A 27,289-nucleotide genomic window follows, 5' to 3' on the forward strand; every position below is an offset into this window, starting at 1 on the left:
AAGAATCTGAAGTTTTATAGATCAGCAAACATGCCATGCTGCTGTCAGGGCTCTTGTTCTTTCCAGAATGGACTCCTGCAATAGTTCTTCAGTGTTCTCAGCCGACTTCAGAGACTACAGAACTTAGCTGCTAGGCTTGTCTTCTCTGCTCCCCTTCAGACTCGCACAGAACCTCTCCGACTGCAGCTCCATTGGTTGCCTGTGAGACAGAGGATACCCTTCAAAATTTTGCTTCTAGTTTTCAAGTCTCTAAATCACTGAAGTCCGGAATACATTGATAACATCCTAATTCGTCGCTCTCAAATTCGTACTACTCATTTATCTTCATCAATCTGGTTTATTCAGCACCTTTCTAAGAGACGAGAAGGTGAAACGTCCTTCCCTGAGCTTGCTGCAAGGCTATGGAATCACCTCCCTGCTACTGTGAAGGCAGTCCCCTCTGTTGACTTATTCAAGAAAGCCATTAAATCACATCTATTTTGCTAAAAAGGACAATGAATTGCATGGTCTAAGAGGGAGCTAAATTAAATTTCATGTCTTATATTTTATATCTAAGTAGGATTTTCATTGGTAATTTTATTGTTGAATATTAATACTGTAAATTTGGTCAATATTCAAAATTATGTACAAATCTAATGACTTACAAACCTGAATGTATACCTATTCTTTCATACTATCCGAAAGAATGAGTGAGATCATCTTTAAATTTGATATGAATACAAGAACGGACAATAGCTATACATTTCTTAGCTTAAAGACGGAAAAGCACACCAACTATTCAAAACACCAGTGATAAAACAACCAGAAAACCTATAATATAAAATGAACATTTCACCCTTGTATAATCTATTTCATTACATGTAATTTGTTACTCAATATTATGCATATAAAAGCAGAGCTCTGAAGGACTTTTTACAAAAATAATTCAAATTATTTAACTGTCTATATCGACCTATGAAAAAATATTTCCAATAGTGTCTACGGCGAGTGAAAAAGAAATGAAAACTTACCCCTTTGCGTGGTCCTTCGATCTCAAACTTTCTCATGATGTAATCACTTCGGATGGTTTCAGCTGAAACTATGGTGACCTTGAGAGGACCAAACTCAACCGAGTCTTGATTTGGCCAGTATTGAGCACACGACTAGTAAAAAATAAGTAGAAGAGTAAAGTCGACAGTGACCATTTAACGAGGAGGCGCCAGGAGGCAAGAGGACCCTAAGGTATATATGACATAATTTCTCTTCCTTCAACTGAATAATAGTACTGAAGAGTTAAATGATTAAGAACTCTCTTTATGATAATCTTATTTCCCCTTTGGTCTTTTCTCCTCTTTTTTGTTCTACTACTTGAAAGATCATAGACAGGGCAGTACACCCTGCCCCCCCCCCCCCCTCCCCCTATGTAGCGCTGATCCTATTTCATAACAAACACATATGTAATCTTCTAATAAGAATAAAGTAAATATTCTCATGACATTTCAAATATACAAAATGGCTTTCATAGCAAATGAGAAATATCTTTAAACTATTCTTACCACATCATATCTTAACCTAGGCCTACAGCTTGATTCATTCTCTTTTCTTTTTTTTTGTTCTTATATTGTTAAGTGCTAGTTTGGAGTTTACTCAAAAAGAATGTTATAATAATCTAATAATTTGAAATATTGAAGTATTAAAATGAATATTGTCAAGAAAGAAAATATATAAATACATATGAGTGAATTTCTTCTACCAAAAGACAATACTTGACCCTCCATTTAGACAAGGATACACTATATTGATTAAATCTATTCTACATCACTAAAAACTTTTTACAGTTTTATCAACTTGAAAGATAAATATAGAAATGAGACAATGATGTAAAACATTCCTAATCAGTGTTATTATCTAATGCTATCTTTTCATCAACTTGATTTTCCATTGGGGGACATAATTTTGTACAGTTACCTTTTTTTTAACCATAAGAAAATAAAACATTGGTCATCTCTTTTCTAAATGTTGTGATTTTTCTTTTCTTAATAAATCGATCAATCAATGTCTAGGTGTGTATGGCCTGTATCCTGGAATCTGATTTAACATAGACCAAGGCCTATCTCTGTGCAAAATCACTGGACTCTGAAACGTCAAAAAGTTTCTTTACATTGTTCATTCATTATGTTAACTTTGCTTTTTCCTCATGTATTTGTCACTGTTGGCTAACCAAAGTTATACCACAATTTTAGACCAGAGTTTAAATTAAAATTTAGTTCAAAATATATGCTTATGAAATATACAAGCTGACCACCCACAACATTATTTTATGGCTTGATTGCTTTTCTCACCTTGTCTTCGAGGTCCAGTTCATTGAGCATAACGATGGCGGGACATCTCCAATCATAGACCATTCTCCACATATCACCGGTAGTATGAGGGAGAGGCATCTGAGTTGCTATGAACACGTCCTTCTTCATGAACGTCTGAAAACAGTCAAATTATAACCCATTGTTTTATCTCAGTTAAAATTGAAATAATACCTATAATATATAGATGTACTGGCATAAAAGTGAATTTACATCGTGTTCATAACATTATCTGAACAAAGGCATTGAGCTTTACCCCATAAATATATAAAGCCAAATGGCCTTTGGTCAATACCATTTTCTGACCTAAGAAAGTATCAACCATTCTTCTCCTTTAAAAAACAGGTCCAGTGTCTCAAAATAATCCATATCATCATTTTGAATATTCTCATTATGTTATTTTATTAATGGTTTTATAAAAAAAACACAAATTGATAATGTAAACTAGAATACCATATCTTTCCTGTGAGTGTGCACATATAAAATATTTAATCTTATTAAAAAACTCCCCTCAGACAATCCCCACTTGAATCCTTTGCTAACTATAGAAGGGAGTTTATTGAGGATTAGTTTCAGGCAAATAATAAATAGAAAAGGGAATACAAGAGCTACATAGCTGAAGTAGCTCATACGCAAGATATTCATTTGTAGCTTATTACTTGAATAGATCAGCCGAAGTACAAAGCATATCAGAATTCCTTGACTAAGAAGTATTTTAAGACTAGATACATGTATCCAAGGAGTATGAAGCTTTTAAGATTATACTTACATTAAGGAAAGAGGCATTGATGTAATCTGTGCTTCCTCCTTCTCCCTTTGTCACCAAACACGGTCTGTTTTTCTCCACTGGAAAAGAGATATGCTGTTATGATAATCTGACTTAAAATGAGTTATGCTGAGAGGAAATACCTTAACTGATCTCATTACTGCATTACTAGATGAATGAATTGAACCGTTTACCATAGCTACATGTATGGTAATTGCATAATTTTTACTGAAATTAGTACATGATAAAATAAGTTACTATTTGAAGCTGAAGTCAGGTGGGAGAATAATGAAAGAGATGTTTTTTTTAATTCATGGAGATATCTTTGTCTCAATCATTGAAACTAAAGGAACAAACCTGGATGTCATATTAAGAACTTCAGCTGCAGATCCGTCAAGGCACACCAAAGAAGCCTACATGTAGTACTTAGTATAATTTTATATTTTAAGAATCTGCCTCAAAGTTTGTTTAGGGAAAATAGAAAATTTAATGAAAAAAATAAGTTGGCATTTTTTACTATTAGTAATAAGCTACTGTAATGCTTGCATCTGATTGGCTAAGAGCATTTATATCAGTGAAAATCGCCAGCATGATGGTTCATGAAACAATTCTCAGGTCTACATGTAGTTTCAGAAGCAACCTGCAGTGGCATACTGCAAACGGATGAAGGATTGAAGAGAAGGTAAACTCACTTGGAAGAATGTTTGGGAAGCGGTTCTTGTCGATGTTAGCAGGTAGAGCAGCAGCTTTGAAAGCTTGTGGTCCGGCAGGAGGGGTGAGTTGGTCCAAGATCTATCAAGAATTAAAATACATAACTACATAACATACAAACATACAAAAAGATAATCGCTAGAGGGTATTCATTTGTCTCGCAATCTCCTATGGTCAACAAGGAAATTCGTGATCACTCTCGCAAAAAGTGTTCATACTAGCTTTCTAAATTGACTACCGTATCAGATAATTTTCGTCACTTGATAAAGAGTTGCAGCGGCACTCGAAAGCTCGTGAACTTGTAAGCTAGTGAACACTTTTTGCGAGAGTGATCACGAATTTCCTAGAAAGCTAGTGAACACTTTTTGTGAGAGTGATCACGAATTTCCTTGTTGACCATAGTAGATTGCGAGACAAATGAATACCCTCTAGCGATTATTTCATTCCGCAATAATAAACCTATTTAGTATTATACAAAAAGATTATTACAGACTGGTAGGGATGCCTGGATGAAACATGCATATTCAGGTCAAACAACAAACCCATTTAGTGCAGATACAAAGGCAACATTTAGAGTGATAACTGGATTAATGAATTATAATGGGTTTTAATTTTCTTTAATTGATATCCTAATATATTCACACTTTTTATCAGTTTTGCTTGAATGAATGAAGTACATTTATTTCCAACGATAAAAGCATTAATAAATTTTTAAGAACTTGAACAAAACAATGAAGGGGGAGCAACTCAGAAAGCACGGTTTGTGATGAGTGCACCATGACATAGACAATAATAAATACATAATACATGAAAAAAAAACTTGGTTAAAGGTAACGGTTCACGTCCATATATCCTGGTTGCACATTTTTTCTTTTTACACTATATCATATATTAATTTATGTTATTGTTATAAAGTAATTGATGAATCATGTTACCGTGTGTTGGATATTCACATTTATTCATAATTAAAAATCACATAGAGAACTATTATTACTAGTTATCATGCACTCAATGAAAATGCTCTATAATTATCATTCACAGATTAATATCAGCTCAAATACTTCAACCAAATCAGCTGAATATGCAAGCACAGAAAATGCAGGTATATCTAAAGTAAAGGATAAAATTTGATCTCTATAAAGATTAAGGGCAAGTCCTAAGAACATTTCTAAACTACATGTAATCTTCAAAGGGTTCTGCTTCAAGCATAGTTTTGTTAAGCTCTTAACATGCCAGGGAAGTCAAGTGGAAAATTTGTATTTTAAAATTCAGGATACATAACAAAGAATGACAATAACCACTAATAATTAGATATTGAGTTTAATTATGATTTAATTATGAAGGGGTCAAGGAGAGCAATATCACTCTAAAACATGCCTCACGTAAAAAAAATAAAAATAAAAAAAAAATAAACAAATAATTATATTCGCTGTACATTTTTAAATTATATGCAATGATAAATTCATTCTACATATATGTCTCATTCTGATTTAGACATTTTAATTCATCAATTTTTTCAATATGATATTAATAACAGCTTTGACTAAATCATCTTCTGCAACTATATTGCTATAGGTAATTATATATTGGTAAATGTTATTTCAATTTGTACCGTAATGTTTTGTTTTGTAACCCATGTAAATACTTTGACCTGCCTTTGTTTGGTATGAAACAATGGACCTTTGCTTTTTTATGTACACGTATTTGTTTGATACATTATCAATATCTTGAACATGAATAAAGTCATGATGAAACAACATCATCACTTCTTTATCATTTTACAAGCTAAGAAAGGAAATGACATCCTTGTTATCATATTTACCTCGAATTCTTGCTCAATGTTGAGTTTCTGAGTGACTGGATTCCTTTCCTTCAGTGAGGAAAGCTTTGCTTCAAAATGGGCCACAGGGATATCTGTATTGCCACTCATGTAGGCCTCAACGAGGGCAGTATGGATTAGAATGTACTGGTCCTGAAATCAGACAAGAAATAATCATAATTAAACTTTTACAAAAGAAGTGGTAGCATATGAAGTACAGTACCAATAAAGTATGAGAAATAGTTAAAGTTGTATAAAAAAAGAAAAAATAGCACTTAACAGCCTGGAGTTGCTGAAACAGGGAGGGGTGGGTCTGGGTGGGCTCCAGCCGCTCCCCTCCATTTTTTTTTTCCAAACCGTGTACAAAAAACATGAATATGACCATCTGATTGTGATTTGTTGCATGGTCAGCTCCCTTACCCCCCCCCCCTATTTTCAAAACCATTCCACAGCTGCAGTAGTAGTAACAGAAACAAAAGTGTCAATAAATGTATTATTATCTTCACAAGTAATTATAATGGATTTTAAATTTGAAAAATTGCACCAAACACAGTTGGAAAGTTCCCAATCAGTTCAAACATTGAACCTGTAGATTTTTAAAAAAAACATTAACATGTAGTCTGTGAAACACAAAATAAATGTTTCCCGTACAATTTCCCATGAAGATACTTACAGCAGTTTGAACCATATATGGTCTGTCCTTTCTCATATTCTGAATGAAAGCAAAGATGTTGATATGGCTATTTTCTTTGATCTTTCCCAGCATGCAGTAGAGTGAGATGAAAGTTCCCGTCCTTCCAACACCAGCACTAATAAAGACAAAGTGAAAAATCGAACAACTTTTAAAAAGAATCTATGAAACCATACTTATAATAATATATTATTTCTTTTCACAAATAAAGTTCGTAAAATATGGTATATCTTGATATCGAAGTCAGGCATTTATGTACAAAGGGAATGGGGGCAGGATCCCTTCCCTGTTAATTGTGAAATCTCTCCTTTTCTACAATTTCAATCCTAAAAAGCAAGAAACCCCTCTGTCATTAGCTGTTCACTTTGCTCCCTTTTTTATTTAATATTTTGGAGCATTATATATTCTTGCCTCCCCCCGGAAGAATTTTGCGTACAACCTTGAAATAAAAGGATTCCATCAGTCTTCTGAAAGAATGAATGCACATTCTCTGATTTCTGGGTGAAGTAACAATTAGACATGCACTTGAATGCACCTTTAAATCAAATTAAGCACAAGTAGCAAACACACATTTTGAATTGGTTGAAAATTAACTTGTGATTGACTGTTGGAGTTGCATATGATTGAGATATCTAATGCAATAAGGCTGCGTTTATGCGACCTCAAGCCAGAATCATGATTTGAATCATGATTTGAATCATGATTCAAAACACAAACATGAATCACAATATCACAGAATCAGCGTTTAGACGACCTTCGTTCCAATGCTGTTTCTCCTCAGATTCGGGCCAATCCAGTGCGCATCACTAGTGCGCAGTTTGACAGAGGAAGTTTTTCGCACGTGTTTCGGCTCTCGAAGAATATTTTGCTTCCAGAATCCAGTCTATATACCTCATTTTGTTTACTTCTATCATATAGTGTCCATATGCTTCATCTTGTTAGTTTATCCAAAATGGTGTTCGGAAGTGAATTTCAGCGTAGATCCAATTTAATATTGATACTGTATACTCAACAACAACTGAGATCATTGTCTGTCCAGTTAATTCATTTACTAGAACTTGAAATTGAAGACATGACCAAAGAATGAAAAGTAGTGGACGATGCGATGACCAACACAGACTTGAACATGACAAGAAATGCATGCATAGTACATAATCATGTACATACAATGAGCATATAGAGCGCCTTGATCTTGGCAAGAGTCAAACCGAAAGTAGCCCGACACAACAGTGAGGTCATGGAATCATGATTGTAATCACGGTATTGTTTATTCGAACATTTTCGTACGTGATTCTGCAGAAACGTCTTTCCAAACGCCCTTTTTTTCGTGTTTCATGTTTGTGATTCTAATCATGATTATATTCAATTTCGACTAAACGCAATCGTGATTCTGCAGAATCATGATTTGAATCATGATTCAGATCATGATTCTAGGGTAAAAAAGTGGCGGATAAACGCACCCTTAGAAAGACAATGCTTCTGCAAGTTACAATCAATCATATCTATTGATTTGATTTCATATTAAAAGATGGGAGTTATTGCTACCCTGTTTGGCATTCAACAACTCAAGGGATAGAGCCTTGTCAATCTGGCGCTGCACAGCGGCTGCCGGGCCAACCATCATTTGGGCAAAGCAAATTCTCAGAGTATTTCATTTCATGTCTATTTTGAAAAATATAATATGGATTTATGATTTACGATATCTTTGTGAAACAGGGTCCTATTACCATCCCACTCACCTGCAGTGGACGAGCATTGGAGTAGATCCCTTGGTGTTGGCAGTGATTTTCTCATGGACATGTTTGACAGCTTGAGTGAAACTGATGAGTGTGGTAGGATACTGCGGAACACCCATATCTGGCCAGGACTGGTAGTGGAACTGATGGACGGACCGGGTTTCACCACCACTCACCTGACGTAATGATCAAAATGGGTTTAAAAGATTTGATGAAAATAATCTAAAAGGGAACTGAACTCTAAAGAGCTCTGGGCCCCATCTCACATAGAGCTGCGATTGATCTGATCAATTTCAACTATGGAATACCAACAATGCCCATATCTGAAATGCATGTTTCTTCAAAATGTTTTCTACATATGATGTACATACATAAATTCATTGTTTTCTTGACAATTTGGTGTGTTTGGCTTTGTTTACAAAGGACATTTTGCAAATTTCATGTAGAAAAAAATATAATCACTGATGGATTTCCATAGAGTTACGATTGATTGAATCTTTGTAAGACGGGGCCATGAAGAACACAGTGAACCTCATGTATGCACATGCATATCATCCCTAGGGTGTTAAAAACCTTCTAACAACTCATAAAAACTTCTAAAATTTCAGAAATAGGACATAAGTAGCAACCTTGAATAGGAAAAGTTCTCTACAAGAATTAGGGTTTAGATAATATGAGGTAGCTCAAAAAATTGATATTTCAAAAATGCCTTTTTTCGTGAGCTACCCTAAAAATGTGTGAATTTAGCATAGCTACAGACTGTATATAATACACATATATACCATTTCAATAGACAACCAGATAAACAATACCGATTTTGCATTTCCAAAAGTAATGTTGGTATTTCAATAGCGAACAGGAATATTTGGAACCATGATGTAAACGTGTTTCCTGACATGTGATTGTGTAAATCATGGCACAAAATTATTCATCATTCTAGAGGGCATATGAGTACATGATCAGAATGATGCATCCTGGGTAATTATCCAGCTAATTAGTGTGTAGTTAGGTCTTATACTGGTGCAGCTTCAAAGTAGCTAAACCAAGTGTCTTGCCAGAACTTCTAAAAAATAATGGCAAATATCAATAACAATTACCAGAGATTAACAGATCAGTTCAACCTAAAAAAAGCAATTTAATCATTCTATCGCAAGAAGCAACTTCCAATCAATAACAAGATTTATTTAGAACCTGTTAACTTTTACTTGAAATCACATACTATCAAAATGATATTATAAACACTGTATTTTTACACAATAGTCATTTCATAATAAAAACATTACAATGAAACCTTTAAGCTCCTTTTACAGTATAATCAAAACTTTACATTCATATATTCCGAATGTACAACAAACTTCAGCCTTCAGATAAAAGCATAGCTAAACTTGCATGAGGAATGGAATCATCTTTTTCAATTAAGAACTTGTGACTATTATCACCCATCTTGTTTTGAATTTTGGATTTTTTGGATGTCTTGGATCAGATCATTCCCTACCTGTTTGACATCCATGACTCTGTGTACATGATCAGAGAACTCTTCTACCGTTCTTAATTTCACCTCGATGTCACCAAACGTCTTGCTGTCTCCCATTGCCTTCGGCCAGTATACTGTGCACCGATCCTTTCATAAGAAACAAATGAATTGTCAGTTTTAGGCATATGACTCTGGTTATGACTTTACAGTAAGATTTATTTAAATGAAAGGAAAATTGACACATCAGCAGGCCGTACAAGAACCATCACAATACCTTGATAAATGATAACATCACTCAAATTGATTTTACCAGACCAAATTGAAGGAAATGCACTTTCTTTGAATTCCTCCTTCTATGTTGCTCTTTGTTTGTATATTCCTTTTTTATTAATTTGCTGTTACTGTATTCGATATTATATGTCTCTTTTGTATGTAATTGTATCAAATGTATAAGCTGCATATAGATGAATAGAATCAAAATGACTTTTGTGAATGCATGATTAGACCTGTTGAATATTTTACAACTCCAAAGCAGTATTCATTTTCCATTATAATATTGATGGCAGCGGTGGGATTTAAATCCACACCATGTACATGCAGATGGTGACAACAACCCTCAAACTCAACTACAATTATCATTCTCATCAATTTATACAGGGTCTGCATTTAACATCCCATCCAAAGGACAGATGAGGTGTTCATGAACACCACTCCAACACATTTGTATGCCGCAAAAAAGGGAATGTAATCAGAGACTCAACAAAGGCATCTGGGTTGGATTTGAACCTGTGACCTGTGACATAGTTATACCTTCATTTCTTGGAAATATTGGCAACAAAGTCGCTATGATTTACTGTGTGTTTATCTCCATATTGACAGATTATTGGATTAGAATAGACATTACTCACATCATTTATTATTTCTCCTGTCTGTACTTATTAATGACCAGTAGACAACCTTTGTTATTATTGCTTTTCAATCATTCTCCCATCAAATTTTAAAGCATCTATCAGTTCATGCATATTCATTATTCTGTTATAGAAATGTCACTATAAACACTGAGTTAGATTGTTTTTGTTTTTTTGTTTTTAATTTGAATGCTTTGTAAGTTTGATTTCTGTACACAGTGCTACATGTGGGGGTGATATGCTTCCGAGCAACAGCTATTTATTGTGCTTTGCCTAACCAGCATGTACAATGTAGCACTGCTCCACTCTGCAATGTTTGTTTTTATCATGTATCAAATGCATTTATGTTTGTATCATGATTTGGTCAAATAAATAATAATAATAATAATCTATAATAGAATACTAACCTTGCCTCCCTCTATAGTGTTTGTTACCATGACAACAGAACAAACATTCTCCTGCCAAATGAGTCGCCAGAAATCATTGATGCTCGCCATATTGGGGGCTGAGAAAATACAAAAAAATATGACCAAAAAAATGACTCCATTTATACTTTTTCTCTACATATAATCAATATTTTAGATTGAAATTTAAAAAAATTCTATATAAGAATACATTTACAAAATTTATTTAAGCAATGGTGCATCATGAAAAATAGGTGTTGAATTTATTCCTTGAAACACAGAATGTATAACAGCTGATCTTGCTCTTCTTTAAAAACCATGGTAATTATAATGCACAGTTGTATAGAATGCTTAGAGATTGCTGATAGAGTCACTGTTAAATAAATATAATTATGATATTCATTATCACCCGTAAATAATTGATATACATATACATACCTTGAGAAGCAATGAATGCTTTCTTCCCCTTATCATCCTGTCAGAAAACATAAAATATTATCATTACTATCAAAATGATGCTCAAATTCAATCCTCAACAATTATCTTAATATAAGAACCTAATATATTAGTGATTCTCTTAAATTTATTTCATTTTTATTTGTAGTTTAATTTATATAGGGTGGCATTGTCAGTTTCAAAACTGCTTTCCACAACGGCCCTGTCATAACATACATGTATAATTTGTTATGATTAATATAATTGAATAAGTTATAAATCAGTGATTTAAACTCCATGCTGCAAAAAACTAAATAACAGCAGAAATTTAAACAAAGTATGACATGTGTATGAAGGGATGTACATTGTATATTTCATAAAACGTAGTAATCTTTAGTACAGAAAAAAAAAGGAAATTATTTGAAAAAAAAGAGTTAAACATAACTTTATTGTGATTTCATCATCTGTCCTCTATTTACTAATTGCCATGCAAACAAACCAAGGCTATCAACAAAGATCCAAATCAATAGGATTTACATATTGCTGTAGTGATGGCACATGTTGTTAGCAACAAAAATAATACAATAATCTTTACCTTGATGAAATTAGCATTGTAGTAATCTGAGTGAGGATCATCTTTCAGCTTTTCCAGGACGACTCTAGAATGATCAACTAAGAAGTAAGACAAAAAAGCAATAACAATGTATTCATTTTCTAAATATCATCTATGTGAATATGGTAAAATTTTTAGCAGTTTTGTAACAAAAATTCAATATATCCAACAAATGTCATGAAAAATTGTTCTGACAATAGCTCCCAAATAAAAGTTGAAACTGAACATAAAACCTCAAAGCTAATACTTATCCTAATTATTATCCTTATATTATTCTTCATCGGAAATACTATCAAAACCATAACCATACCTTCCGTATCCCAGACAATTTAAAAAATGAGACCATCATGAAAATATAACACCTGTTATTGCAACATTAGAAATTACAAATAATCAACACAAATCTGGGAAAAGCAATCTCACTTAATGATCTGAATCTGACATAATGAACATTCAATACTAGAGCAGATATTATCTTATTATGATACAAAAGATTTAGTCTATTGACATTCATTGAGAATTTTAAACAAAGAAAATCCATAAAAATAAGGTTCATGGGTATGGAAGGTCTCTATGAAGAAGTTGTTTTTCGGGGATACATCAACATTACTGCATTCATTAAATCTTCTGAAGAGATGTAAACTCACATGCCACGATGTTCTTGAACCGATTCTTGGTTTTGTTTTCTGGTTTCAAAGCAATGATCCTAGGAATACCTTCATCTGAAGACAATAACTGAAATAAAAATAAAGTGAGAAAATATCACAAGTAGTTGATTGTGTCGTGATCAAGAGCTTGCTTTCATAATGGAAAATTGTATTAACGCTTCGCTTCTCATGCATTCCCATAATTTTTTTTAAAAGTTAAAATCACGGTCTAGCGTCCTTTGGAAAGGTGTTAATCCACACTTTGTCACTCTTGACCCAGGTGCTAAATGGGTACCCGGTAGGATGTGAAAGTCACTGTAGCTTGTCCAGTACTGTGTGCGCCTCACCGGCAACCTACTGGAATACTCCCCAGGTAGTGGAGGATGTGCACACATTGTGTGCTGGAATGACTGATTGAATCCGATGACCGGGATAATAATATATCTGTAAAGTGCTTAGACACATTGTTCCGATGTATTAAGCGCTGTATATACATGTAAGCGGATTATTATTATTATTTTTAATACTTATACTTACTAATACAGCCCTCAACAACAGTTTTATTAGAAGTCTCTATAAAGCACTTCAAGCATTGCAGCATAATTACCATGGCCTGAGCAGAGATGCTCTGTGTTTTAAGGAATAAATTAAAGCCTGGTTATCTCACCTAGGTGAGGTGCAGCAAATAATAAATAAATTTCTTTGCAGAAAGTAATTAGCGCCTGGAGTAGGATTTGAACAAGAGACCCTCTGATTATGAGTCAAAGCTAGCCACTACCATGATATCATGATATTTTTTAACAGTGCACTCATTCTTATGTCAGTGATATCTAAAATTAATATTATCATTGTTTATGATCCCATTGCTATCAAATTCTTTGAAAAAATAAAACTTTTGGAATAATATTTCAGTAACTTTCTGTGGGAAGCTTGTTCTTAGCCAGACACATGCAAGGGATTTAAGGACTTATAAAAAAACTCTGAATGACATCGTTCATATTCCTTCATGAAAGACGCGTTTTAAGTGGCCAAACATGATGGTGGCCTACTTGAAAGCAATACTTACGCTAAATTCATGCGAGAATCCATCTTCTTCTTGTTCTTTCTTCTTCTCAACATGTTCAACCAGGTTAGCCACTGGGATAGATCCAGGAAGGTTAACGTTCTCATAGAGCTCTCCATCCGGTGTATCCGTCCCGGCTTCCTTTACAGTAGGGGACAAGGCAGGAACAGACACCACATCAGAACGTTTATCAGGTTTAGCATAAAGAGCATTCAGAGCCTCTAAAGTAAGGTCTCCCGTGAGTAATGGAAGCGTCTGACTCTTGCCGTTCGATGGCAACGGTTTCTCCATGGCAACATCGTAGGTTGTATCTTTCTTGATAGTCAAGTCGAGATTGTCAAGGTCGTCATTTAGGAGAGAGTTGCGCTCATGGCTGATATAGGCATACTCTGTCTCGGCTGGGTCACGGACTATTGGCTTGTCTGGGGTACGGGCTGGATTACACAAATTGAAAAGAGAAAAGCAACCCTTTAAAATTGTGACTACTTGATTCATTCTCTGCATTACTCGCTCTTGATCAACACAATAATCGTAAGACAGAAATGGGAACAAATCAAGAAATGGGGGAATCTAATGCAATCAAAGTCAAAATCTTAATAAGATCCCTAAAAATGTATAACACTATATAAAAATACTTCTCATCACATATCAAGGAAAAATAGTAAGACAAATTCATGCATACAATTCAGTAAGTTATTTCATTATCTATGTTTTTTATTTAAGATTTGGTAATTTATTCATTTTATCGATTACACTTTTAAATTTTACAATCCTAGGTAATTAGGCAATAGTCAGAAAAATAAATGCTTAGATACATCTCCATTAGGCTCCTTACAAATGTTTTAATTTTCATTATCAATCTCATTTTTAGTAGTAGTAGTAGTAGTAGTAGTGGTAGTATTACCATGTGTCCTTTTGCATATTATACTAATTTAAGCAATCCACCTTGCTCACATTATGTGAATGGAAATATAAAGTAATTGTTTTACTTACCAGTAGCATTGCCATGCTCATTAGGGGGTGAGGGACCTGCCTCATAGAGAACATTATCAACAAGCTCACTAGAACTGATCACACCAATCTTTTCTCCTCTCTTTCTTTTGCTGCATCAAAACAAATTCACATTAAAAGATAGTTAAATAATGTAAGATGCAGCAAAACTGGAAATATTTCTAACAAAACCCATCAGATAGAAATGAACACATTCAGCATACACAGAAATTTGAGTCAAGATTTTTATTCAAGTTTATTTTGTTTTGATTAGACAATGTAACTAGTTGATCCTGATAGAAAAATATGCAGGGACCTAGAGTGGACCCACTGGCGGATCCAGGGGGGGGCATTAAAATTTGTAATGTAAAAATGCCATTAAAACAGAGGTGTGCCCCCTCTTTTGAAATTGAAGACCTTTTTTTTTGCCCCCCCCCCCCTTAGGAAAATCCTGGATCCGCCCATGAGTGGACCATATGTACATGGACAAATTTCAAAATAGTGTCAATTCATATTCAATTAACTTTCTACTATTTAATTTTATTATGGTTTATCGTGTGGCAGTTCTGGGCCACTTTTCATCATTTTATGATGGGAACATCAGGCTCACACAAACAATCTAAAAAAAAAAGTTTTCTCATTTTTTTAAAGGTTTTCAAAGGTGAGATTTGATCAAAGGCCACTGTAACCGGCACACTTCATTTCAATGGGATGGGTTCGATCCCACCGTTGCCACCAGAGCAGAAATTTAAATTATATTTTCACTGATGTGTTATAAGCTACTAAAATCGGATTGGCTGGGAACAAATTTATCAGTATTCAAAGTCACTGGCAATGGGTTAAATGATATGAAAACCTTTAGTACTGCAGTGAAGATTATATTGAAGGCCGCAAGGATGATTCACACATGGCAAATAGGTTAAAAGCAGGCATTAACAAATCTGTTCATGCATTTCAGAAAATTGTATCCCTAAAACAAACCCACTAAAGAACCATCAACAGATTAATGGCTTATATATAAAGACAACACCATGGATGTATTCACTGGTATTCAATGAGATTCTGAATTCCTCAATTTGCTATGAACAGGCCAGCTGGATCTTTTTCAGAATATATCCTAATTAATTATTTATATTCCAAAGAAAATAAACATGACTTCATTTTGGTTTGACAAACACATTTGTGTTCATTCTTTTAATCAAGATAATAATGACTTCCAATGCAAAATAATTTGTGTTTGTTATTCATTTTTATTTTTTTGTAGACTTATTTCCTTTTTATGATAAAGCTGTCACTCTACAATGGATTGTGCAAAATAGATTAAATGCATATGAATTGAAGCCTCATTTATTTTTTTATTAATTTTATTAACCAAATAATCTCTTTCTTCAGTTTTATGCATATTTGTGCATTTTGAAAACGGTTCATAATATAATTTTATCAGTGGAATGATCTTCATCCAGTGGAACAGAGCGCTGTACCTACCTTGCTCTTAAAAGCATGATTAGAAGTATGATGAGAAGAATAACAACAATTACACCTATCACCACGCCAGCAATTAGGGCAACATTGGTCTCAGGGCTCGTAACTAGATGATAGAGAAACAAATAAATGAGTATACCGGTATGTATTCCTGATAGGCATTAACTTGTAAGCCAATTCAAATTTGGAGCCAGATGCAACTTATCATCAAGCATTTATGATAGAGAAACAAATAAATGAGTATACCGGTATGTATTCCTGAAAGGCATTAACTTGTAAGCCAATTCAAATTTGGAGAGAGATGCAACTTATCATCAAGCATTTATGATAGAGAAACAAATAAATGAGTATACCGGTATGTATTCCTGATAGGCATTAACTTGTAAGCCAATTCAAATTTGGAGACAGATGCAACTTATCATCAAGCACTTAACAGTACTTCAAACAATTTCTAGATCCATGTTATGATGAGCGAGGAAGAGTTTAGCTTCGAGTTTGCACAGAGATGTTCAAGAAGTGGCATTAATGGAACAAAAATAGCTCAAATCTAGATGTGGTGGCTTCAATCGCAACTTTGACATGCCCCATTTGTCATAAGTTTGTGAAAGCAATTTGTAAAAGCAGAGCCAAAGTTAAGAATCTTGCCTGTTGGGTGAATTTCGAGAAACATTTTAATTTTAAAAGTATGTGAAGATTATAGAGTTGCAATAAGTTGTCTTCACTTATTCGCTATTTGCTCAGATTTTCTTTAGAGAAGATAGTTAAATCAAAACTGCTACTATATCATCACTTCAAAATTAGTGATTATTTGCTTGAAACATAAAAAATATATGTTTTTAAGTATTTTGAAAACAAAATAGGTAATGTGGTATTGAGAATTAAGAAAGAAATGAATATCATTCATTTACGCTAAATCTTGTGTTCTTTTACCTGGAATAGGAGAGGTTAAGACAGATGACCATTCACCATATCCAGCTCCATTCAAAACCTGAACCTGAACATCAAAGATCAAAGGAAAGCAGAAAAGATTTCGGTCCAAATTAATATAAGCTATTTCTTTCTAAACTGATGTACATTCTTCTCATTCATCCAGTCGTGTTCAATATGGAGATTTTAATGAATCTCTATTTTATCAAATTGGCTTCTCTGGGTGATAGACTATTTATATCTATTCCCAAATCTACAAAAGCAACAGAGATAGGCATTGGACATGTCGGTCCAACTTTTTGGTAAGATCCATCATCCTGTTTGTAAGGAATGAATAACTTCAAGCACTCTCCGGATCGAAGACATACTGGTAAAATACTTCCTATTTGTAAGTTTATACTGACCTTGAGCCTGCTCTTGTGACAATTTTTACATGTACCTCTATGATTGACTTCAATGAAAATATAATGCTTTAATAAAAATATAACACTGTTGGGATTTGATGTTATACTATCCCTTTTTGTATCAAGATCAGGCCAGGTGAGCAAAATGAAGGACAGTTGAATAACTAACTTACAAACAAAATAAATTCTCAGGGTTTTTATTCTAGATTATCTATGTTCATCTATTCTTCCTATTTTCTTATCTGAATTCTTTACAAAATGGGACTGAGATTTAGTATAATCACTGCATATATAATTTGAAATGTTCATTTGTTATAATACTATAATGTAAAAAATATACAAAAAATAGTGAACAAAGTAATTAGAACAAATAACAATATCATACTTGAGAAAGTCAAGCAACACTTTTACCATATACAGTGATGCTAAAAAGTTAGTGAACCCCACCAGAAAATGAACATATTTAAAAGTGTACAGGTTCTGCCATCTTTTAGATATTTTATTGCATAGTCAGGTGATAAAATATGACATTCGATATAGTTTGTTTATCTGGGCTCGCCTGACATTGTAGTGTTGTTGTCTACATTCAACACTCAGCATTAAAGAGTACATCTTTTGGTGGGGTTCAATAATTTTTTAGCACCACTGTATGTTTCTAATATCTTTCGTTTCTAGAGGGAATTACCTGAATGTCATATCGAGTGTCTTTCGTTACTCCCTCAGTAATGACATACTCATTATCTGTCAGCTGATTGGTTTGTATGGGAACTGTGACTGGTGGGAGAGGTTCTGGTTTGGTTTGTGTGTATCTGAGCTGGTATCCCTGTATGTTACCATTGAGGTGGGCCGGACTTGCAGCATCCCAGCGGATGGTTACAGATTCAGCGGTCGATTCAATGTTTACGATGGGTGCTGGGGCAACTAGATTGAAAATAATGCATGGAGAGAAAAATAAAGGACATTATCTGTGGTGATGATGTAAAAACTGCATGTGCTGATAATGTAAAAACTGTTAATTCAGGCCATAAATTTTGATATTCTTGGGGCATGCATGGTTGGTAACTTTTAAGTAGCACACACTTCTATACAGGACAAATTGAAAACAGTTTTTAAAAAAGGGGGAGGGAATATCAAAGGCTAAAGAGAGGGGTAGTGAGTTCAACCAAGAGTGAATCAAAGCTTTAGCCATGATGTTGATGAATTAATAAGCCCTGTTTATTCAATTTCATTCAGCCTGGTATAGACATGTTAAAATACTTACAAATGGTAATCAAGACAATATTCCAATCATGATTCCTGGTATTGAATTGATATTGAAGATGATCAATATTGTAAACAAGCGGCTAATGCAATCAACATTTTTTTTTTTCAATTGCTTTTGATCTTCTCCTCTAAATATAGAATCATTACCAACTTTTTTTTTCTCAGTTTGAAAGTCCTGAGAGATCAGTTGTTGGAAAGTCTATTGTAAATTGCGTAAATTACACTTACAAAGAGCATCTGTCAGAGACGATCTCCCTATTCGTATTTTTAGAGATTTTGCATGTGAATTGAGTATACCGGTTTTACTAGGATACTCAATATATCTTTTAGACAAGGAATAGTACCTTCACAGAGGAAATTTGGTCAAGTAACTCCCATTCCAAAATCTCACCCACCTTGCATCAATAAATTACGTCCCATAGCTCGCCGAATCTTCTATGGCTCAATGGTTATTGAAAGACATTAATAAGCAAATTGATATGTATCAGTTCGGTAACAGAACAGGATTGTCTACATCACATTATCTTGACGGTCTATTATATCATCTCTATGGCAATGCAGAAAACAAGAAATCTGTGTCCACTGTTGTATGTACAGATTCTAAAAAGGCGTTTGATCGCCTGGATCACAATATTCTAATTAAAATATGATTAATATGCACATAAAGCCATGGATCATAAATTGGATTGTAAGTTTTTTTTTATATCGCAAGCAATGTACATTATATAATGGAACTTTTTCTGACATCAAAGTTAATAATGCCGGTGCGCCCCAAGGAACAAGACTTGGCCCAATCCTTTTTTTCAATTACGGTAAATGATTTATGTGAAAATATTCCTATACACTATTTTAAATATGTTGATGATTTGTCTTTAGTACAGTACCGTAAATCAACCGACAGTTCGCAATTACAGTCAGTACTTAATTTAGTGCAATACTGGTCGCAGTCAAATAATATGTCACTCAATCCCTTTAAGTATTTTACCTTTATACATATTACTTTTATGAAAAACCCCATCCCTCCAGAGGTTCTTCCATTAATAACTCTGCATTATGTAAGAAAGTACTAGAAAGTATCAAAATTCTTGGAGTTATTATACAATCTGATTTAAAATGGAATTTACATGTCAATGACTTGGTTAAAAGGTGCAGGAAGTTGAAAAGGTACAATTTACCTTTGAAGATTTAGTGACAATATATATGGGTTATATACTACCAATTTTAGAATATTGCGCTCCAATTTTCCAAAGCAGTCTTACAGCAAAACAAAATAATATTATTGAAATAATACAACAGAGAGTATGTAAAATTATCTTAGGACATGATTCCATCATATACACAAATGCATGTCTGCTATGTAATTACCAACACTTGAGGAGAGAAGACTGGCACTGTGTAAAAAAGTTGCAAAATCACTTTCAACTCATCCTCTGTGTAAGACATGGCTACCTCGGAAAAACATACAAACATATCTCTTCGTCATAAACAAAATTATCAACAATTTCTAATAAGAACAAACAGATTTAAAAACAGTCCATTGCCTTTTCTGGTTGACATACTCAACAAAAGATGAGTGTGTCGACTAGGAAAGGCGATGCACAATGGTCACCCCCACCCCACCACACAGTTATTTTTGTCAATTAAATAAGTACCAGTCTCTCCTCTCTATCATGTCTGCCATTATCATGTTACATCCATTAATTAATTCATTCATTGCCTTTTATGTTTTATGTAAATTGCATTAACTTCGAAATATATGGCCTTTTTAAAGCATTTTACTATGGTTTTTACTATGTATTTAATTGTGCCAACACGAACTTGTAAACATGATATTCAAGCTCCTGCTGTTTTTTTCATGTGTGACTGTTAACATGTTTGATTATCAATAAAGACAATTTTTTTATTGAATTGAATTAAATTATATTGGAAAATTCTTTTTGTACATCATTCCATCCAAAGGATCCTTCCTTTATTGATTTACATACATGATTAATTATTCTCATTTCAAGACAAATTGATGATAATTGTATTCTATTCTTACGCTGTTCCATTGTGACCACTGAAAATCCCTCTCCTCTTGGTGTCTCAGAGTCTTTATTATAGACTACCACCTGAATGACGTACTGTGAGTAAGGTTCAAGGGTCAACGTGTAGTCAGACACCGAAGAGTTAAATGGAATATCAATGGGATTGTTTGCTGCCCTCTTTGACAAACCAGACGGGATATCGGATCGAGTGAAGTAGATCCTGATTCCTCCGAGACCACTCCGACAGGATGAAACATTGGAAGGTGGATTCTGAAACACAAGAAAAGCAGAACCATAAAGTGACCTTCCATAAACAGTTTATCATATTTTATGGTAAGGTATAGTTTAGTACATGGTATGGTATGGTGTGGTATAGTATGGTATGGTATTGCATGGTGTGGTATGGTATTGTGTGGTGTGGTATTGTATTGTGTGGTATGGTATTGTGTGGTATATTGTGGTGTGACATAGTATGGTATTGCATGGTATGGTATGATGTGGCGTGGTGTAGCATGGTGTGGAGTGGTGTGGAGTGGTTTATGGAATGGTATGGTATTGTGTGGTGTGGTATGGTGTGGCATGGTATGGTATTGCATGGTGTGGTATGGTATATGGAATGGTGTGGTGTGATGTGGCGTGGTGTGGAGTGGTGTTGTGTGGTTTATGGAATGGTATAGTGTTGTGTGGTGTGGTATGGTGAGGTGGGGTATGGTTTAGTACGGTATTGCATGGTGTGGTGTGGTATGGTGTGACGTGGAGTGGTGTGGTATGGTATTGTGTGGTGTGGTATGGCATGGTGTGGTTTGGTATGGTATGGTATTGTGTGGGATGGTGTGGTGTGGTATATGATACATGTATGGTATTGCATGGTTTGGTGCGGTGTGGTATATGGTATAGTATTGTGTGGTGTGGTATACCACACCACATAATACATGATACCACACCATACCACACCACAAGAAAATAACTAATACTGCAAATTATACCATATTTACAAATAAATGGGGACATACAGGATTAAAAACATAAATGTACATAGCTAATAATACGAAAAAAGAAGATGTGGAGAGTGAATAGATTGTGAGGTGAAAAAATAAGAAAATGGGAAGGATGATAGGAACAACAGAAGGATGAGTAGGGTTGGTAAAGATACAAAGATTAATTGAGAAGAGGGAGAAGAAAATGAGGAAGAATATCTGAAAAATTTCTGAAATCTAGATTGCAATTCACCATTTTAATACCCCTCTCCTCCATATTCAATTCCCTTTCATACCCTGATGTACATAATTTTGTATAGTTATTTAATTCAATTTTAGTTCTGTGTGTTTGTGAATCATGGTCTGGGGTCCTTTCCAAAAAGGACTTTAAACTGTTGTAACTGTGCCATTAATGGCAACTACCATGGTAACAGTGCTCAGCAGCCAATCAGAATGAAGGTTTCCACGGTAGTTGCCATAATGGCAAAGTTACAACAGTTGTAACTCTTTATGAAACGGTCCCCAGGTTGTTGTTCCTTGATTTCATTTTTTCACTTTCATGTTTCGATCAACATATAACACCATGACCTTTCTAGAATATTCTTGAAAATGGTGATTACCTCCCAAGAAACCAAGTACTCTCCAGGTGATGTTCCATTAGTGACGTTAATAGATGTTGGTCCCTCAACAGGAGCTAAAACCACAAAATAAAAACAAAATAATATCTGTTACATCAAATTAAGCTTCATCTATAGTCTATTTTTCATTTCATATTCGTCAGAGATATTGCCATAGAGTATGTCTGAGATGCTAAGAGATGATTTTCATTACACCTGATTTGTTTTCGTTAATGAAATGATAAAGTCTTAAGTTATCAAGAACATTATTGAACATATATACAAAAAAAAGATAAATTGTATTTCATTTATTTAAACAATCAATGCAATTATGATATTTTAAAAATACTTATTAATATCAAACCATAATTAATACAAAATCAGAAAAAGAATTCCTTTATCCATCACATCCTATCTAAATTAAAAAAAAATGGAGAACAATAGCATTGCAAGAGATAATTAGAGGGTAGTCTAATGTTGACTAGAAAGGCATTTATTATAATAGATATTAGATATATGAAAAAAATTTCTTTTCTAAACTTACGTGAGCACTGTGTTGTGCCTAGGACCTCCAAACGAGGTCCCCCACCCCCTACACCTGGTCTAACCGCTGCTACAGCGAACACATAGTCTGTATCCGGACTTAGACCAGTCACTGTCTCGGATGGTGCAAGAGGATCAGACCGTGGGACTTGTTGTTCCTGTTCTTCTGGGTCGTTGAGCCTGTAATAGATACGGTATCTTTGAAGAGGAGGATCTCCTACATCCGTAGATGCATCCCAAGCATCCCACATCAGAGTGATGGATTCATTGGTTGTGCTACTTACGACAGGGGGACTTGGGAGCTCAGGCTGGGCTACAGCAAGACAAAATGAAAACAAAAGTGTTTTTGAAAAATCTACAATTTTTCAAAGAACCAGGACATCAATCATTTTACAATGTGTAGAAAACTAGAATACATGAAAGCATACCGGGTTGAGGCTAAATTATTTGCATGCGACGTTATACTATTCAAGTGGGGGGATGATGAACAATTGTCAATAGAACATCTTCCCCCCCCCAAAAAAAAAAAAAAAAAAAGGCAAACGCCAAGCATTGTCTCGCCTGCATATTGCAGTCATGAAGAGACTGCATGTCAAATCTGAAGGGTAACATTTAAGAAACTTTGACAGCTTTTCTATTGTACCATTGGCAAATGTGTGTGAATATTATAAATGGTGCCAAGAACTATAGCTCATTAAATAAATAACAACATTTTTTAAAGAATAAACAAGTAAAATACACAATCTGGTTCAGGTATAGAGAGTACTGAGTTCTGAAGTAAAATGTTAGTGTTAAAAAGTATAAAATTATAAAGTTCATGTCACTAGAGGAACAAAGTAGTGTGAAAGTTCATTGACCTTTGACCTTAATCAAATTCAACTCACATTCGAACCTGACCTGCACCTTCAAGAGATGGACCTCTGTTACGAGTTTGGCGATCCCACCTCGAAGCTATAGAAATGTATTGTGTGTACAACACAGCACAGTGCCAGTCATGGAAAGTTCATTGACCTTTGACCTTAATCAAATTCAACTCACATTCGAAATTGACCTGCACCTTCAAAAGATGGACCTCTTGTATGAATTTGGCAATCCTACCTCGAAGATATAGAAAGTTATTGTGTGTACAGCACAGCAGTGCCAGTCATGGAAAGTTCATTGACCTTTGACCTTATTCAAATTCGGCTCACATTTGAACTTGACCTGCACCTTCAAGAGATGGACCTCTGTTATGAATTTGGCGATCTCACCTCGAAGCTATAGAAAGTTATTGTGTGTACAACACAGCACAGTGCCAGTCATGGAAAGTTCATTGACCTTATTCACATTCGACTAATATTCGAACTTGACCTGTGCCTTCAGGAGATGGACCTCTGGTATGAATTTGGCGATCCCAACTCGAAGCTATAGAAAGTTATTGTGTGTACAACACAGCACAGTGCCAGTCATGGAAAGTTCATTGACCTTTGACCTTTGACCTTATTCACATTCGACTAATATTCGAACTTGACCTGTGCCTTCAGGAGATGGACCTCTGGTATGAATTTGGCGATCCCAACTCGAAGCTATAGAAAGTTATTGTGTGTACAACACAGCACAGTGCCAGTCATGGAAAGTTCATTGACCTTATTCACATTCGACTAATATTCGAACTTGACCTGTGCCTTCAGGAGATGGACCTCTGGTATGAATTTGGCGATCCCACCTTGAAGCTATAGAAAGTTATTGTGTGTACAACACAGCACAGTGGCAGTCATGGAAAGTTCATTGACCTTTGACCTTTGACCTTATTCACATTCGACTAATATTCGAACTTGACCTGTGCCTTCAGGAGATGGACCTCTGGTATGAATTTGGCGATCCCAACTCGAAGCTATAGAAAGTTATTGTGTGTACAACACAGCACAGTGGCAGTCATGGAAAGTTCATTGACCTTTGACCTTTGACCTTATTCACATTTCGACTCATATTCGAACTTGACCTGTGCCTTCAGGAGATGGACCTCTGGTATGAATTTGGTGATCCCACCTTGAAGCTATAGAAAGTTATTGGGTGTACAACACAATTGTTGACGACGACGACGCCGATGCCGGAAATAGTGATACATGTACCTATGTCTCGCTCCGCTACGCAGGCGAGACAAAAATAGTGATACCTATGTCTCGCTCCGCTAGGCAGGCGAGACAAAAAAAACAATAGGTTTGCCTCTTGGATTTAGGCTAGTGATTTCCACTATTACCTTCAAAATATTGTGGAAAAAATATTTTAGAAATAAATAAATCCTACCTGCAAATCAAAAATTTAAAAAAAATCCTAATCCTAATAGCCAATCCAACTATACAAAAGCAACATAATAACTTCATATGAATTATCTTTAGAGGACTCGAGATTAATCAAGATTTTATTTGATTTCTATGATAATGATAATAATTGGCTTTTTATATAGCGATTTATCAATCTACGACTGCTCACAGTGCTTCATAGCAGCCTGTTGGGCGCACACTTGCTAAACCAACCACCGGTTGTTTCCTACCAGTACACAATTAGCATATTACCATTAATGACTGAAAATGATATTACAAATTGCACTGAAGAGAAATACTATTTTGCTGCACTTTGATTCTATAGTGTAGTAAACATGGCCTTGGGAAGCGGGAGTGCTGGGGATGCTGCATCATTCTCAAGATTTTTTTTTGCATGTGTTATTCACTATTAGGCTACACCCACTGGTATTCTGGTAGGTGTGGAAAAATTGAGAGATGTAACAAAATGACCAACATTTTATAGTGAAACCTTTTTTTTTCACTTGTCAAATTTCGCGGGTCCAAATTGACCCTTATTTTGTAGTGAAACCTTTTCTATTTTTTGGGGCTTGTCAAATTTACATCAGCACCCCCAGTAAAAAAAAACTGTTCATCAATGACAATGAGATTGGTTTTTGAAGATTTGCAAAGACCAGTACGCATAACATGGAACAGGCTTACATTTCATTACCTAGTTAGTCTTGAAAAGGACTGTTGGATTGTGCAGTAATAGAGATTGATATTAAAAGGTGAGAAAGAAAAAGAGGGAAGTGATAAATATCTTTAACGACATAAGGTGAAGTTCTTCTTCTCCTTCTCCTCCTTCTTCTTCTCCTCCTCCTTTATTCTCCTTCTTCTTCTTCTTCTCCTCCTTCTCCTCGAATGTTTGAGCTGTGCCTAGGCAGCCCAGCTAAAGCACAGGTAATAACAATAGCAGGGCCCTCTGGGAGAACAGTTTAAATTTAATCTTCAAATGGGATCTGCAGCCTCGAAGATCTCGAAGATCAAATCAGAATTCCATGACTTTGAGCAGAAAAGTAGGTGGCTTGAAAGGAGTTGAGAACTCCTGATAGAGATGAGTAGATGAGCAGTTGAAGAAACAAAATGAGTTGAAATGTGTTGACAGGTCCTTGCAGCGGTGATTCCTCTGCTCCAAGTCATCAATTCCCATCTGGTTCAGTCCTTTCAAGAACTTCATCTAATATCACTAAAGATACATGTAATTATCTTTCTCACCTTTCAATTTTGATTTCTATTACTCCACCATCCAGCAGTTGTTTTCAGGACTAATCATAATTGATGTGTAAGCCTCATCTATGGAACAATAATAAACTAAGTTTGATGATCTCTTATGTTTTCCCTTTCTCTCTAAAACAAAAGTACATCAATTTTTCTTACTAAATTCTCCATCAGCAGTGACCGTCTCACTCCTGAAGGTGTTTACATCAGAGAGGGAGCAGTAAAATAATTCTCCAACTTTCACATCAGGAACAAGAAATGCAAACTTTCCACTTGGGACGTCTCCTGTTGAACTTATGTCTTCTCCTGTATAATTCCCACTGCCATATTTCCGGTAGAGATAGACCAAAGGAGTTGCTGTGGAGAGGTAATTCCGACCTTCTGGGCAACAGAAGAAATTGGAGTATTGTCCCTTGTTGGTTTTCGTAAATTCAACAGTGAGAGCTAAATCCAAAAAAAAGTTGAAGTAAATGAATACTGGTAACTGCAATTATAAAAAATATATATTCAAATGGAAATTGATACAGACATGCAACATGTAAACTCAAGCGTACTGCCAAAATACTCCAAGGGGAAGATCGGACAGTACATAGAGCGTGTAATGAATCGCTCGGGAAGAGCACCCCACAGCATAAAGTATCTACATGTACCTTTCTTTACCTTGCGTAACGCGATATGGTTGTGTACAAAACATATGAGAGAAATGGTGGAGGGGTGAAGGAATAGACAATTTGTACATTTTAAGATTTTTTTTCTTCAATTTGCATTCCTTAAATTAGAGATGAATATGTTTCTGGGTAATAAAAGGTGGAATTATTTATATGCGCCGCCCTTGTGCCCTCTCCAAACTCCCCTCTCTCATTTTCCCCATATGTTTTATACACAGCAGCAGGCCGATGTGCAATGGTTTA

The 27,289-nt window shown here is 35.0% G+C and overlaps 1 protein-coding gene across 1 annotated transcript in view; it reads right to left on the reverse strand.

The window, feature by feature from the left end:
• Positions 1–27,289, reverse strand: part of LOC129270704 (uncharacterized) — a 49,345-nt gene that overhangs the window by 5,204 nt on the left and 16,852 nt on the right. The window contains exons 8-28 of the mRNA XM_054908024.2: positions 26,538–26,822; positions 22,838–23,149; positions 22,297–22,370; positions 20,714–20,969; positions 18,095–18,330; positions 17,009–17,072; positions 16,082–16,184; positions 14,600–14,709; positions 13,610–14,040; positions 12,544–12,631; positions 11,879–11,955; positions 11,287–11,323; positions 10,852–10,949; positions 9,558–9,683; positions 8,066–8,238; positions 6,309–6,444; positions 5,639–5,788; positions 3,798–3,897; positions 3,109–3,185; positions 2,322–2,456; positions 1,011–1,142 (exon numbers count right to left, since the gene is read on the reverse strand). Of these exons, the coding sequence (XP_054763999.2) occupies positions 1,011–1,142; positions 2,322–2,456; positions 3,109–3,185; positions 3,798–3,897; positions 5,639–5,788; positions 6,309–6,444; positions 8,066–8,238; positions 9,558–9,683; positions 10,852–10,949; positions 11,287–11,323; positions 11,879–11,955; positions 12,544–12,631; positions 13,610–14,040; positions 14,600–14,709; positions 16,082–16,184; positions 17,009–17,072; positions 18,095–18,330; positions 20,714–20,969; positions 22,297–22,370; positions 22,838–23,149; positions 26,538–26,822 (3,200 nt within the window). The remainder of the gene's footprint in view (positions 1–1,010; positions 1,143–2,321; positions 2,457–3,108; positions 3,186–3,797; positions 3,898–5,638; positions 5,789–6,308; positions 6,445–8,065; positions 8,239–9,557; positions 9,684–10,851; positions 10,950–11,286; positions 11,324–11,878; positions 11,956–12,543; positions 12,632–13,609; positions 14,041–14,599; positions 14,710–16,081; positions 16,185–17,008; positions 17,073–18,094; positions 18,331–20,713; positions 20,970–22,296; positions 22,371–22,837; positions 23,150–26,537; positions 26,823–27,289) is intronic.

Source organism: Lytechinus pictus, chromosome 11, assembly GCF_037042905.1.
Source record: "Lytechinus pictus isolate F3 Inbred chromosome 11, Lp3.0, whole genome shotgun sequence".
NCBI classification, from domain to species: domain Eukaryota; kingdom Metazoa; phylum Echinodermata; class Echinoidea; order Temnopleuroida; family Toxopneustidae; genus Lytechinus; species Lytechinus pictus.